General features: G+C 47.2%; 1 protein-coding gene and 1 non-coding gene across 2 annotated transcripts; both read right to left on the minus strand.

The window, feature by feature from the left end:
- Positions 1 to 852: 852 nt before the first annotated feature.
- trnar-acg (transfer RNA arginine (anticodon ACG)) lies at positions 853 to 925 on the minus strand. The gene has a single exon. It is a non-coding gene; the product is annotated as a tRNA-Arg (tRNA).
- Positions 926 to 7,741: 6,816 nt separating this feature from the next.
- On the minus strand, positions 7,742 to 15,880 carry LOC144483969 (uncharacterized). Its single transcript, XM_078202548.1, has 3 exons — positions 15,786 to 15,880; positions 15,323 to 15,410; positions 7,742 to 9,270 (listed from the first exon to the last, which is right to left on the minus strand). Exon 3 carries the CDS (start codon positions 8,931 to 8,933, stop codon positions 8,427 to 8,429), a length of 507 nt encoding a protein of 168 aa, XP_078058674.1. The 5' UTR covers positions 8,934 to 9,270; positions 15,323 to 15,410; positions 15,786 to 15,880; the 3' UTR covers positions 7,742 to 8,426.
- Between the last annotated feature and the right edge of the window lie 576 nt (positions 15,881 to 16,456).

A 16,456-nucleotide genomic window follows, 5' to 3' on the forward strand; every position in this document is an offset into this window, starting at 1 on the left:
ATCAGACAAACATTGCTTTTCTAGATTCAAAGGTCAATGATATTCAGGTCCCAATAAATCGAATGACTCTGTCAAATCTTAATGTGATGTTTAGTTTGAAATTTCTGTCTGTAAGTTCTCACCTCCTGATATCTATGAAAGGAATTTACAACAGACATCACTGTCAGTACAAGATAGAAATTCAGAACAGACAATTCTAGTTTCTATGGAACATTCTTTCCTCTCTCATTCCCCAAAAGCTGTCAATCGTCATCCCACACACTCTCCCTCAATTCTCACTCTGCTCTCCTGAGTATACAACCTCCCAAGTCTATTGAAGGTGCTGATTCAGGCTGATTAACGGATCCATGCTGACCACTTTCTATATTGGACACAGAGATCTGAAAACCTACGTGTAACGTCCGGCCTACGTGCTAGAAATTAAAATCTGTGCCATATGTGGGACTGGATAACTGGATTGGGAGAAGGAGAAGGATGTGGGGAAGAATTTTATTTTGGTGCAGAAAGGTCATTACCTGGAAGCCGCTGCCTCAGGGGGTTGTGGAAGTGCAAATGATCCATGATTAATCTTCAAGCTGACAGCCACGTTAAAGTTTTACATTTGGCCATAAATGAGCAGACTGATGCTGTGTGTAATGCACTGTATTACCTGGTTACAGATACATGAAGAATGTGAGGAGGATTTTTATTTAGGCAGCGAGTGGTGACCTGGAAGTTAAAAATTCAACAAGTCCCCAATTTCCCCCAGAATGCAAAAGAAACGCAAAAGGGGAGAAAAGAAAGTGTTTTACTCACAGATGTTGGCCTCTTTTAGGTCAAAAGGAGCTCACAAACTATTTTTCAAATTGACATCGAGCCAGCCAGGAGTCGAACCTGGAATCTTCTGATCCGTAGTCAGACGCGTTATCCATTGCGCCACTGACCCACACTCTCACAGATGGTGCCGACAGGAGGAAGGTTGAGTCTGTCTGAAGCTCAATCTCCATTCAGAGAGAGAGAAGCAGCTTCGCTGGGCAGGAATGAGCAGCTGAACAAGCTCATTGTGCAACTTCCGCATTCAGACCATGGGGGAGCTCTGATTGGCTGGAGGAGCAGAGAACTTCCGGTCCTCCAGAGTTCCCATTGGTCAGCACGTTAGAATGTTCGCGGTGGGGGGGGGGGAGAGGTCCCCACCGCACATGCGCAGCTTCCCCTCTCCCTTGGACATGCGCAGCCCCAGGCCTTTGGGGAGTGGACAGATTCAATCTCCCTCTTGTCCTCAGCATTCCTCCTGTGGGATAGTAACTGTTGGACTGCTTTTGTTAAACTCGTTCTGTGATTTTAAAGGGTTCAGTAGTGCAATGGACACAGTTAAACAGTCCTTAAAAGAGGCCAGCATCTGTGAGTAAAACACTTTCTTTTCTCCCCCTTTCAGGTGAGGAATTCCCACTCACCTGAAGGAGCTGAAGGCTCCGAAAGCTTGTGGCTTTTGCTACCAAATAAACATAGAAACCCTACAGTGCAGAAGGAGGCCATTCGGCTCATCGAGTCTGCACCGACCACAATCCCACCCAGGCCCGACCCCCACATATTTACCCGCTAATCCCTCTAACCTACGCATCTCAGGACACTAAGGGGCAATTTTTAACCTGGCCAATCAACAATTTTTAACCTGGCCTGCACATCTTTGGACTGTGGGAGGAAACTGGAGCACCCGGAGGAAACCCACGCAGACACGAGGAGAATGTACAAACTCCACACAGACAGTGACCCGAGCCGGGAATCAAACCCAGGACCCTGGAGCTGTGAAGCAGCAGTGCTAACCACTGTGCTACCGTGCCACCCTGTTGGACTTTAACCTGGTGTTGTTAAACTACCCAGGACAGGAAGCAGTGAGCATGGATCTGTCAATCAGCCTCAATCAGCACCTTCAGGAGAATTGGGAGGGTGAATATTAGATACAGCAGAGTGAGAATGGAGGGAGAGTGTGTGGGATGGAGATTTACAGCTTTTGGGGAATGAGAGAGGAAAGAATGTTCCATAGAAACTAGAATCGTCTGTTCTGAATTTCTATCCTGTGCTGACATTGATGAATTTTTCAAACTCGTTTACAGGATATGAGAAGGTGAGGATTGACAGACCAAAATCTTGAAACAAACATCACATCAGCATTTGACACCCTCACTCAATTCATCGGACCTGAATATTATCAGCCTTTGAATCTAGAAGGAGAAATGTTTCCCTGTTCTGTCTGCGTCAACAGGCCTTTAATATCAATGTGACTGGAAAAGTACCAAGGCGCAGATACACCCGAGTGACAGTGTTCCACTGCACTGAGTGTGGAAAGAGCTTTAACCAGTTACACAGCCTAAAAATACATCGCAGCATTCACAACGGGGAGAGACTGTACCCACGTTCTGTGTGAGATTTAACTGACTGTTTAACCTGGAGAGTCACAAGGACACCCGCACCATGGAGAAACCGTGGAAATGTGGGGACTGTGGGAAGAGATACAGAGCCCCCTGTGACCTGGAAATCCATCGACGCAGTCACACCGGAGAGAGGCCATTTACCTGCTCTGTGTGTGGGAAGGGATACATTCAGTTATCCCACCTGCTCAGACACAAAGTCACTCACAGCAATGAGAGACCCTTTAAATGCTCTGACTGTGGAAGCAACTTCAAACGTGCTGCGGATCTGAGAGAGCACGAGCGCATTCACACTGAGGAGAGACCGTTCAGCTGCTCTCTCTGCACAATGACATTTCGAAGGTCATCCAACCTGCGGCAACACCAGCGAGTTCACACTGGGGACAGACCGTTCACCTGCTCTGTGTGTGGGAAGGGATTCACTCAATTATCCAGCCTGATGAAACACAAAGTCACTCACACCCAGGAGAGACCCTTTAAATGCTCTGACTGTGGGAGAGGCTTCAAAAGCTCTGGTGAACTGATGTCCCACAAACGCTTTCACACTGCAGAGGGACTGTTCACCTGCTGTGTGTGTGGGAAGGGATTCAATCGGTCACCCCACCTGCAGACACACCAGCGAGTTCATACTGGGGAGAGGCCGTTCACCTGCCCTGTGTGTGGGAAGGGATTCACTCAGTCATCCCACTTACAGAATCACAAAGTCACTCACAGCAATGAGAGACCCTTTAAATGCTCTGACTGTGGGAGCGGCTTCAAAAGTGCTGCGGATCTGAATATCCACCAGCGCATTCACACCGAGGAGAGACCGTTCAGCTGCTCTCACTGCACAAAGAGGTTCAAAACCTCATCCAATCTGCGGGTACACCAGCGAGTTCACACTGGGAAGAGGCCATTCACTTGCTCTGTGTATGGGAAGGGATTCACTCAGACATCTGGTCTGACAACACACAAAGTCACTCACAGCAATGAGAGACCTTTTAAATGCCCTGACTGTGGGCATGTCTTCAAAAGTGCTGCGGATCTGATGATTCACCAGCGCATTCACACCGAGGAGAGACCCTTCAGCTGCTCTCACTGCACAAAGAGATTTAAAAGTTCATCCAATCTGCGGAAACACCAGCGAGTTCACACTGGGGAGAAACCATTCCCCTGCTGTGTGTGTGGGAAAGGATTCACTCAGTTGTCCAGCCTGCTGAAGCACAAAAGCACTCACACCCAGGAGAGAGCCTTTCAATGCACTGACTGTGGGACTGGTTTTGAAAGCTCTCATGAACTGTTGATTCACCAGCGAGTTCACACTGAGGAGAGACCATTCCCCTGCTCTGTGTGTGGAAAGGGATTCACTCAGTCATCCAGCTTGCTAAGACACAATGTTACTCACAGCAAGGAGAGACCCTTTAAATGCTCTGACTGAGAGGCCGGACTCAAAACCTCTCAGGAACTGATGATCAACCAGTGCATTTACACAGGGGAGAGACAGTTCAGCTGCTCTGTGTGTGGGCGTGGCTTCAAAAGCTCTGGCTAACTGGTGTCCCACCAGCACACTCTCATTGCACAAAGAGATTTAAATGGTCATCCAACCTGCAGGAACACCAGTGAGTTCACACCGGGGAGAGACCATTTACCTGCTTGGTGAGTGTGAAAGGATTTACTCGGTTATCCAGACTGCACAGACAGAACATCACTCACACTCTGCAGAGATCCTTTAAATTCTCCGAATGTGGGTGCGGCTTCAAAAGCTCTCAGGAACTGATGATCCACCAGCGCATTCACACTGGAGAGAGGCCATTCAGCTGCTCTGTATGTGGGAAGGGATTCACTCAGTCATCCAACCTGCAGGTACACAGCGAGTTCACACCGGGCAGAGGCTGTTCACCTGCTCTGACTGTGGGAAGGGATTCACTCAGTCAGCAAACTTGGTGAAACACCAGCGCTTTCACAAGTGATTACAGTTCTGGGATTATTCTTGTGAATCTTTCTTGCCCTTTCTCCAGTGCCTCTGTTTCATAGAATCATAGAAGGCCATTCGGCCCATCGAGTCTACATCGACCACAATCCCACCCAGGCCCTATTCCCACAACCCCACATATTTACCCTGTTAATCCCCACAAACACTAGTGTTAATTTATCATGGCCAATCAACCTAACCCACACATCTTTGGACTGTGGGAGAAAACCGGAGCACCCGGAGGAAACCCACGCAGACACAGAGAGAACGTGCAGACTCCGCGCAGACAGAGAACCGAGGGCGGAATTGAACCTGGGTCCCTGGCGCTGTGAGGCAGCAGTGCTGACCACCGTGCCACAGTGCCAGTGGTTAGCACTGCTGCCTCACTCCTTTTTCTAAATGGAGATCACAAATAGAACATAGAACAGCACAGCACAGGAACAGACCCTTCAGCCCACGATGTTGTGTCGAACATGATGCCAAATTAAACTAATCCCTTCAGCCTGCCCTTGGTCCATATTCCTCTATTCCTTACAAATTCATGTGCTTATCTAAAAGCCCATTAAACACCCCTACCACATCTGCCTCCACCACCGCTCCTGACAGCGCGTTCCAGACACCTACCACTCTGTGTGTAAAAAACTTACCCCTCACATCTCCTTTGAACTTTCCCCATCTCTCCTGAAGTGCATGCCGCCTAGTAATAGACATTTCAACTCTGTGAAAAAGACTCTGACTGTCAACCCAATCTATGTCTCTTATCATTTTATAGACTTCTATCAGGTTTCCCCTCAGCCTCCACCGCGTCAGAGTAAACAACCCTAGTTTGTCCAGCCTGTCCTTATAGCTCATACCCTCTAATTCAGGCAGCGTCCTGGTAAACCTCTTCTGCATCCTCTCCAAATTCTCCACATCCTTCCTGTAATGCAGCGAACAGAACTGAATGTAATATTCTAAGTGTGGCCTAACCTAACTTTTATAGAGCTGCAATATGACATCCTGACTCTTGTACTCAATAAAGGTAAGCATGCCTTTGGGAGCTATGGACTTGAACCGCAAGATCCCACTGTACATCAATGCTGTTCAGGGGTCTGCCATTAACTGGATACTTACCCTGAACATTTGATCTCCCAAAGTGCAGCACCTCATACTTGTCCGGATTAAAATCCATCTGCCATTTCTCCGCTCATATCTGCAGCTGATCTACATCCCACTGTATCCTTTGACAACCTTCTACACTATCTACAACTTCATCTAGCTTTGTGTCGTCTGCAAACTTAGTAACCCACACACCCACATTTTCAGCCAAGTCATTGATATATATACCACAAATAGCAGAAGTCCCAGAACAGATCCCTGTGGAACACCACTGGCCACGGACCTCCAGCCAGAAAACATCCTTGCACCACTATTCTCTGACTTCTATGGGCAAGTCAATTCTGAATCCAAGTGGCCAAGTCACCGTGAATCCGAGTCTTCCTAACCACAGACCACAGTCAGTAAGGATAGGCAACACCTCCTACCATGATCATCCTCAACACCGGTGCCCCACAAGGCCGTGTCCTCAGCCCCTCCTATATTCCTTATACACCTATGACAGTGTGGCCAAATTCTCCTCCAACTCAATTTTCAAATTTGCTGATGGCACCACTGTAGTGGGTCGGATCTCAGACAATGACAAGATGGAGTGCAGGAAAGAGATAAAGAACCTGCTGAATTGGTGCGACAACAATAATCTCTCCCTCAATGTCAACAAAATGAAGGAGATTGTCATCGATTTCAAGAAGCGTAGTGGAGAACATGCCCCTATCTACGTCAACAGGGACGATACAGAAATGGTCGAGAACTTCATGTTTTTAGGTGTCAAGATCACCAACAACCTGTCCTGGTCCCCCCATGCTGACACTATAGTTAAGAAAGCCCACCAATGCCTCTACTTTCTCAGAAGACTAAGGATATTTGACACATCAGCTATGACTCTCACCAACTTTTACAGATGCACCATAGAAAGCATTCTCTCTGGTTGTATCACAGCTTGGTATGGCTTCACAGCTTGGTATGGCTTCACAGCTCCAGCGACCTGGGTTTGATTCCCGGCTTGGGTCACTGTCTGTGTGGAGTTTGCACATTCTCCTCGTGTCTGCGTGGGTTTCCTCCAGGTGCTCCGGTTTCCTCCCACAGTCCAAAAGATGTGCGGGTGAGGTTGATTGGCTATGCTAAAATTGCCCTTAGTGTCCTGAGATGCGTAGGTTAGAGGGATTAGTGGGTAAAATATGTAGGGGTATGGGGGTGGGGCCTGGGTGGGATTGTGGTCGGTGCCGACTCGATGGGCCGAATGGCCTCTTTCTGTGCTGTAGGGTTTCTATGATTCTATGATTTCTATGATTCTGCTCTGCCCAAGACCACAATAAACTACAAAGGGTCAGGACACATATTAATGGACTCAAGAGCAGCTTCTTCACTGCTGCCATCAGACCTTTGAATGGACCTACCTCACATTCAGTTGATCTTTCTTTGCACCCTTGCTATGACTGTAACACTACATTCGGCACTCCCTCCTCCCATCCACTGACTCTGCCTCGGCAAAGCAGCCAGCATAATTAAGGACCCTGCCCACCCCGGACATTCTCTCTTCCACCTTCTTCCGTCGGGAAAAAGACACAAAAGTCTGAGGTCACGTACCAACTGACTCAAGAGCAGCTTCCTCCCTGCTGCCATCAGACCTTTGAATGGACCTACCTCGCATTCAGTTGATCTTTCTCTGCAACCTCGCTATGACTGTAACACTACATTCTGCACCAGCTTCTTTCCTTCTCAATGAATAGATTATCCATTTTACTGTAATTTCCCTCACTTTGTGAGCATCTGCAGTGTGTTTAATTGGATCCTGATTGTTTTGAACTCAGTTTCTCTCTGGAGTGTGTGTCAGTGCCTTGATGATGTCACAATGTTGTCTCAATCCCCTGGCCACATTAACCATTTCATCTCCTGCTGTGTCTCAAGTCGCTGTGTGTGTTTGGGACCCGCTCTTCACTCCATCTCACCATGAATTTAGGCTTGCTATTTTTCACATGTAACAAATCACATCTGTACACTCACTCCAGTATCCCAAAATCATGTCACACATTCCTAACTCTCAGATGTGCTGATGAAAAGATCAAAGTGAGTGTCTGTCTTTCTTATCTCCCCTGTTATGGTGCTGATATTTCATGTAGTGGCCGGGCTTTCAAATGTGGATTTTTCTAAAACAAAGTTCATGGACAAAGTTGTAAATATCTCCCAGAGAAAGTGATCAACTTATTCATCCCATCAACACATTCCAGACATTCACTGGACTGTAGGTGGATACCAGATTGATATATTCCATTCAACCACACCCAAGGTGAGTTATTCCAATTCCTTTATTGTCCAGGACAATATATCCACAATATCTTTAAAACAGAAATTAAACATTCCCATTTGATTTCAGGTATTAACATATTCTGTTAGTTTGTTCTTTATTGTCAATGTCAGGCTGGGGTTGTTCCTCTTGGAGCAAAGGAGGTTGAGGGGAGATTTGATAGAGGTGGACAAGATTCTGACAGGTTTAGATAAGGTGGACAAAGAAAAGCTGTTCCCATTAGCTGATGGGACAAGGAAGAGGGGGCCGCAGATTTAAGGTTCTGGATCAGAGGCGCGGAGGGGGTGGGGGGAATGTGAGGAAGAAGAATATGCAGCGAATGGTAATGACCTGGAACTCGCTGCCTACGAGGGTGGAGGAAGTGGAGACAATAAACAATTACAAAGGAAATTGGATGGGCATTTGGGGCATTTCAAACAGAAATGCTGACTAAATATCTCTGAACTTCCTCACACTCTATCACTCTGTGATCCTTGCTAAATCTGAAACCGGGTATCGCAACAAGACTCAGAGCATCAGCCCACTGGAGGCAAAGTCATGAGACCGGCCAGTCCTGCAGAAAGAAACCCTCTGACCCTCCCCATTGACCAACTGTGAGAATGAACAAAATGCAGTCCTGGATGTAACTGAGAGCAGAAACAATGACAGCAGAATCCAACCCCTGGAATCACTTGTGAACTTGCTGGTGTCTCAGCAGGTGGGATGAAACTCTGAATCCCTTCCCACACTGAGAGCAGGTGAACGGCCTCTCCCCAGTGTGAACTCGCTGGTGTCTCCGTAGGTCAGATAACTGAATAAATCCCTTCCCACACTGAGAGCAGGTGTGTGGTCTCTCCCCAGTGTGAACACGCTGGTGTCTACGCAGGTCAGATAACTGAGGAAATCCCTTCCCACACTGAGAGCAGGTGTGTGGTCTCTCCCCAGTGTGAACTCGCTGGTGTAACTGCAGGTGAGATGACTGACTGAATCCCTTCCCACACTGAGAGCAGGTGAACGGTCTCTCCCCAGTGTGAACTCGTTCGTGTGTCTGCAGGCAGTATAACTGAGTGAATCCCTCCGCACACTGGGAGCAGGTGAACGGTCTCTCCCCAGTGTGGCTGCGCCGATGAGCTTCCAGCTCTGATGGGTATCTGTACCTCTTCCCACAGTCCCCACATTTCCATGGTTTCTCCATGGTGCAGGTGTCCTTGCCTCTGTCTTGGGTGGACAATCAGTTGAAGCAGAACACGGGTACAGTCTCTATGGGCTGGGAATGGTGTTACATTTATTCAGGCTGTGTAACTGGTTAAAGCTCTTTAGTCAGTGCACTGGAACACTCTCACTCCAGTGTGGCAGTGTGTTGCTGCTTTTCCAGTCACACTGATGTTTGAAATATTTTCAAATTGACAGACTGGACAATCATTTCTCCTTCTAGATTCAAAGGCCGATGATATTCAGCTCCCAAGGAATATGACTCTGTCAGATCTGACGTGACGTTTGAGATTTCGGCCTGTGATTCCTCTTTCAATATCCTGTGAAAAGAATTTACAAAATTCAGCAGTGTCAGTGCAGGATAGAAATTCAGAACAGTTATTAAAAGTTTCTATGAAACATTCTTTCCTCTCTCATTCCCCCAAAGGTAAATCTCCATCCCACACACTCTCCCTCCATTCTCACTCTGCTGTATCTAATATTCACCCTCCCAATTCTCCTGAAGGTGCTGATTGAGGCTGATTGACAGATCTATGCTCACTACTTCCTGTCCTGGACACAGAGACCATAACAAATAGGAGCTGCAGTCGGCCATTTGGCCCATCGAGCCTTTTAAACTATTCAATGAGATAATTTGTTCATCTACCTCAGCATCATTCTCCCCACACTAAACCCATGTCCGCTGATATCTTCAATATCTAGAAACCAATCAATCTCTCCCCTGAAAATAGTTGATGACTGAGGCTCCACAGTCCTCAGGGGTTGAGAATTCCAAAGCTTCCCAACATCCTTGAGTGAAGAAATCTCTCCTCATTTTAGCTTTCTCTCCATCTTTCTACCTGTCGCCCATAACCCTTGACACCATTGTCAATCACAAATCTGGCTAACTCATCCTGGAATATATTCAACCTGGAATATAACAACCCTCTGAGGGAAGTCGAAAATATATAACATAGCTACAGTTCCATCTTACAAGTCTATGGATTCTATTTAAAAATGAACCTGGATGGGTACTTGAAGGAAATAAATTTGCAGGGGAACGGAATATAGAGGGGAATGGGACTGGATTGTTCTACAGAGAGTCGGCATGGACTCAAGTTACCAAATGGATTCCTTCTGTGCTGTAATGACTCTATGACTGGAAATACATAACAGCAACAGCATTATATTACAAGACTAGAAATAATAAATGTATTTTGTTACAGGACCACAAATAATATCTCTAATCTGTACCATATAACAACAGTAGATATATCTCGTCCTATATTAATTTACTTTCCACTTAAATGTCAGCCATCTACTGGCTGAACCAGTCCTTTAATTGTGAACATCAGGAAAGAGACCATCCTTTTAGCCAGACAAATAAACGTGTCAAGCTGAGGGAGCAAAGGATGTCAATGTCTTTCAGAGAGAGAAACCTGGGCCAACCTTTCCAGAGTCTGCAGCCTCCCTGGATTCACTTCCTTTCCCTTCACTTGCTGTAAGTGGGCACGGTGGTACAGTGGTTAGCACTGCTGTCTCACAGCGCAAGGGACCCGGGTTCGATTCGCGGCTTGGGCCACTGTCTGTGTGGAGTCTGCACGTTCTCCCTGTGTTTGCATGGGTTTCCTCCGGGTGTTCCGGATTTCTCCCACAGTCCAAAGATGTGCTGGTTTGGTCATTGACCCGAACAGGCGCCAGAGTGTGGCAAATAGGGGAATTTCACAATAACTTCATTGCACTGTTAATGTAAGCCTTACTTGTGACTAATAAATAAACTTTAAAAATTTGAAGTTCCCAATTTACCCAGAATGAGAAAAGAAATGGAAAGAATGAGAAAATAAAGTGTTTTACTCACAGATACTGGAGGAAGTTTCAGTCTGTCTGAAGCTCAATCTTCATTCACATAAAGCCCTCTGATTGGCTGGAGGACCAGGGTCCTTCCGGTCCTCCAACTCTTCCCATTGGTCAACACGTCAGCAAGAAGGCCAGGAGGTTAGGCGCACCCCGCACATGCGCAGTTGCTCCTCTCCTTTGGACATGCGCAGTCCTGGGCCTGTGGGAGGGGGAGATCACCGAGCGGCTTCTCGCTCTGGCCGGAGCCGTCAGCCGGTTGGCTGGAAAGCTTGGCTCGATGTGGTTTAGGGGGAGGGGAACAATGGGTGGGGGCGGGGCTCCCGGGTCCGCGCGCCCGGGCCTGCGCACTGGAACCCGGAGACGTCACCGCGGAGCGCAGTGATTCCTATTGGTTGATTCAGGCAAAGCTCCATTGTGACATCACAATGCGGAAGTTGTCCAATGAGCTTCAGAGTGAAACTCCCTCCTCTGGACAACATCTGGGAGGAAATCAATGTTTCCCCCTTTCCATTTCTTTTCTCATTCTGGGGGAAATTGGAGACTTGCAGCAACTGAAGGGAAAGGAAGTGAATCCAGTCTGTATATTCCACACATTTTTAGCCCAGTAATTTAGACATCTGTCTGGCAGCCTGCATGGAGATTTTCAGCTCTCTGTGTCTAGGACAGGAAGCAGTGAGCATGGATCTGTCAATCAGCCTCAATCAGCACCTTCAGGAGAATTGGGAGGGTGAATATTAGATACAGCAGAGTGAGAATGGAGGGAGAGTGTGTGGGATGGAGATTTACAGCTTTTGGGCAATGAGAGGGGAAAGAATGTTCCATAGAAACTGGAATTGGCTGTTCTGAATTTCTAACCTGTGCTGACAGTGATGAATTTTGTAAATTCTTTTTGCAGCATATGAGAAGGTGAGGATTTACAGGCAGAAATCTCAAACTAAACGTCACTCTATTCATTGGGACCTGAATGCTATTGGCCTTTGAATCTAGAAGGAGAAATGTTTCTCTGTCCTGTCTGCTTCAGAAGGTTTTGAACATCAGTGTGACTGGACAGACACACACACACCTGACTGAGAGTGTTCCAGTGCACAGACTGAAGAAAGAGCTTTAACCAGTGACACAACTGAAAAAAGCATCTCAACATTCTCAGCAGGGAGAACATCATTCCTGTGTTCTGTGTCAGACTTAATTGATGGTCTAACGTGGGGAGTCACAAGGACACCCGCACCACGGAGAAACCGTGGAAATGTGGGGACTGTGGGAAAGGATTCAGTTTCCCATCTCACCTGGAAACTCATCGACGCAGTCACACTGGGGAGAGACCATTCACCTGCTCTGTGTGTGGGAAGGGATTCACTCAGTTACCCAACCTGCTGAGTCACAATCTTGCTCACACCCCGGAGAGACCGTTTAAATGTTCTGACTGTGGGAGCGGATTCAAAAGCTCTCAGGTACTTAGGGTCCACCAGCGCATTCACACTGAGGAGAGACCGTTCAGCTACTCTCACTGCACAAAAAGATTTAGAACGTCATTCAACCTGCGGGTACATCAACGAGTTCACACTGGGGAGAGACCATTCACCTGCTGTATGTGTGGGAAGGGATTCACTCAGTCATCCCAGCTGCTGAGACACCAACGAGTTCACAAGTGATGACAGGGGTTGGATTCTGCTGTTATTGCTGCAGTTAAACACATCCAGGACTGAACCATGTTCATTCTGACAGTGGAGTGGGAGGATTGGAGTGTTTCTTTCTGCTGGACTGTGCGGTCTCACAACTTGCCTCCAGTTGATGGTCTTTGAGTGTTGGTTGTGAAAACCTATATATTTCACATGGATCACAGAATCAAAGGGTTGTTTAGAGGGTAAAAGACATTTAGTTTACGTTTTAATGTGGAATCTGCAGGCTAAGTTGCCATAGTGATGGGCTGTGGCCATCAGAGATTTCATTTGTTGAATGTATCTGGCTGTTTCTCACTGAAGGCAGTTACAGATTTGGTCTTGTGTAGTCGGTCTCTCTTTCGCAGTTGGTGAGGGGGGAAGAATGCGGGTTGATTTACCTGGCTCAAAGCCAGAGGGAGAAATCTCCAGTGAACCTCAGAGTGAGAGGCAGTTATCCTTGTGGCAGGAAGCAGTCAGCTTGGAAGGAGCTGAGGTGAAGCTGCGGGAGCAGGCTGGGGAAATGCAGTCGGCCTATCCAAAGTCAGGGCTGGAAGGCAGTGAGGCTCAGGCTGGAGCTGAGGATCTCACAGTCATGGGGTCTGAACGAAATTCTGACAGGTCAAAATAACCCCAATTACCCATTAGTAATGTAGATTTCATATTGGGTAATGACAGAGCGGGCAGTATCGTGTTTCCACAACCTGGGAAAGTGGGCCACAGTTCGGAGATTATCCCTGTGAGTAAAACCTCCTCACCTATTTGTAATCCAGTTAAACAAAGAACTGATTTAAGTAGAAATACTGAAGTACCCACCCAGCGATGGACAGAACAGAGGCAGCAAAACTATCTGCAGAGACACAAATTCAACATTCTCAACAGGAAGGACTAAGAACTCAAAGTGACCCTGAAGGGTTAATAACACCAACCATTGAATGGAGTGTGCCTGTCAGAGCTGGAACAATACAGGACACAACAGCAGGAGTTCAATCAAATACACTCAGATTGAGGAGAATGGCACCAGGGATGAGGGACTTCAGAGAGATTGGACAAACTGGAATTGTTCAGTTTTGATCATGGAGTGATTCGTACAGAGAAGGAGGCCATTCAGCCCATCGATTCAGTGTCACCTCTCTGCAGAGGAATCCAACAAATCCCATTGCCCAATTCCATCCCTTTAATTCATCAAATTCATCCAAGTGCCCATTAAATTTCCTGTTGAAATTGTTTATTGTCTCCGCTTCCTCTACCCTTTTCAAGGTTATTCCCACTAGCTGTGGAAAAATATTCTTCCTCGCATCCTCTCCTGCCTCTCTCAACCAAAACCTTAAATCTGCATCCCCTTCGTCCTTGTCCCATCAGTTAATGGGAACAGCTTTTCTTTTTCCACCTTATCTAAACCAGTCCGAATCTTGTCCACTTCTGTCAAATCTCCCCTCAACCTCATAGAAACATAGAAAAACTACAGCACAAACAGGCCCTTCAGCCCACAAGTTGTGACGAACACATCCCTACCTTCTACACCTACCTATAACCCTCCATCCTATTACGCTCCATGTACTCATCCAGGAGTCTCTTAAAGGACCCTATCGAGTTTGCCTCCACCACCACTGACCGCAGCCGATTCCACTCGCCCACCACCCTCTGTGTGAAAAACTTACCCCTAACATCTCCCCTGTACCTACCCCCCAGCACCCTAAACCTGTGTCCTCTCATAGCAGACATTTCCACCCTGGGAAAAAGCCTCTGAGAGTCCACCCGATCTATCCCTCTCAACATCTTATACACCTCTATTAGGTCTCCTCTCATCCTTCGTCTCTCCAAGCAGAAAAGACCGAGCTCCCTCAGCCTATCCTCATAAGGCATGCCACTCAATCCAGGCAACATCCTTGTAAATCTCCTCTGCACCCTTTCAATCTTTTCCACATCCTTCCTATAGTGAGGCGACCAGAACTGAGCACAGTACTCCAAGTGTGGTCTGACGAGGGTCTTATATAACTGCATCATTATCCCCGGACTCCTAAACTCAATCCCTCGATTGATAAAGGCCAGCACACCATACGCCTTCTTAACCACCTCCTCCACCTGCGGGGCCGATTTCAGAGTCCTATGGACCCGGACCCCAAGGTCCTTCTGATCCTCTCCAGTACTAAGAGTCTTTCCCTTTATATTGTACTCCTTCATCACCATTTGACCTACCAAAATGGACCACGACGCATTTATCTGGGTTGAAGTCCATCTGCCACTTATCCGCCCAGTCTTGCATCCTATCTATGTCCCTCTGTAACTTCCTCCAGACATCCCTCCAGAGTATCCACAACCCCACCAACCTTTGTGTCGTCGGCAAACTTACCAACCCATCCCTCCGCTTCCTCATCCGGGTCATTTATGAAAATGACAAACAGCAAGGTTCCCAGAACAGATCCCTGGGGCACACCACTGGTGACCGACCTCCATTTAGAAAAAGACCCATCTATACCCACTCTCTGCCTCCTTTGGGAAAACCAGTTCTGGATCCACCGGGCAGCAGCCCCTTGGATCCCATGCCCTCTCACTTTTTCTAGAAGCCTTGCATGGGGGACCTTATCGAACGCCTTGCTAAAATCCATATAAACCACATCTACCGCCTTCCCTTCGTCAATGTGTTTAGTCACATTTTCGAAGAACTCCACCAGGCTCGTAAGGCACGATCTGCCCTTGACAAAGCCATGCTGAGTATTCTTGAGCATACTAAACCTCTCTCAATGCTCATATATCCTGTCCCTCAGGATCTTCTCCATCAGCTTACCAACCACTGAGGTTAGACTCACCGGTCGGTAATTACCTGGGCTATCCCTATTCCCCAAAAGATGTTTGAATCTTTTTCTACAGACACACTTACAATCAGGATCTGATGAATGGAGTGACTCTGGCAGGTTTTGGTCTGATGTCTGGTTTGAGTTTCCCTTCAAATTTTGTCGTCAAATTTCCTGTAAAAAAGATCATCACTGTCAGTCAAGAATAGAAATTAAGCGAGAAACATTTCTCTTGGGTTGAGTTTTCTGTGTGTAAATCCTCCCCTTCTAACTCCCTGTAAAAGGAGTTTCCAAAGTCCATCACTGTCAGTCCCGGAGAGAAATTCACAACATTCTCTCCTCCTGCTGACAGGGAGAACCGCGCATGCGCACTATTGCCCATCGCCCCGAGAAAGATGGCCTCCATCAACTCGGGGCCTCTAAACTCAGGCATCTGCGGTCGCGGCCCCGAATGGTAGGAACGCGGCACTGAGCAGTTATTATTCAGGTTCTCCTGTCTCCACTGGATGCTTATGAAGCCCCCCCCATCCACCCCACCGCCTGCATTACCCTCCAGAATAAGCCGTTTCCCAGGAAACCCGGAGCCGATATAACCGCCTTCCCGCGACTGCGGCAGCAACATCCACTGCGCATGCACTTTGGATCTACAGTACGCATGCGCAAAGTTTGCTGTAAGGATAGATCATATTCTGATTCACTGTGAATGCTGGGTAAGATAGCCACCATTGAAGTATGTTATTGCATTAAAAAAATATGTTTTGTGATTCAATTACAACTGAAGCCAAAGCACCAAGGTATAAAATGAAAATAACTAATACAGCAGCTAATGTCAACAGCTCTGTCCTGAGTTTAATAGCGGAACAAACGTCTACACCTAAAGATGAACTCCTTGGAGTGTCAGCTGGTGTAACGAACTGATTGATTTACCATCCACCCCCTCTCCACACACACACACACACACACACACACACGGACTTGACAATAAGAATGAACTCATGGTTGATCAAATCCTTTGAACTTTTAAATATGTTAACAGAAGGGGAAAATGAATAAATCCATTTACACACATAACATATCTCATAGAAATCATAGAAACCCTACAGTGCAGAAGGAGGCCATTCGGCCCATCGAGTCTGCACCGACCGCAATCCCACCCAGGCCCTACCCCCACATATTTTTACCCGCTAATCCCTCTAACCTACGCATCCCAGGACTCTAAG

This window comes from Mustelus asterias, unplaced genomic scaffold (genome assembly GCF_964213995.1).
Source record: "Mustelus asterias unplaced genomic scaffold, sMusAst1.hap1.1 HAP1_SCAFFOLD_85, whole genome shotgun sequence".
NCBI classification, from domain to species: Eukaryota; Metazoa; Chordata; class Chondrichthyes; order Carcharhiniformes; family Triakidae; genus Mustelus; species Mustelus asterias.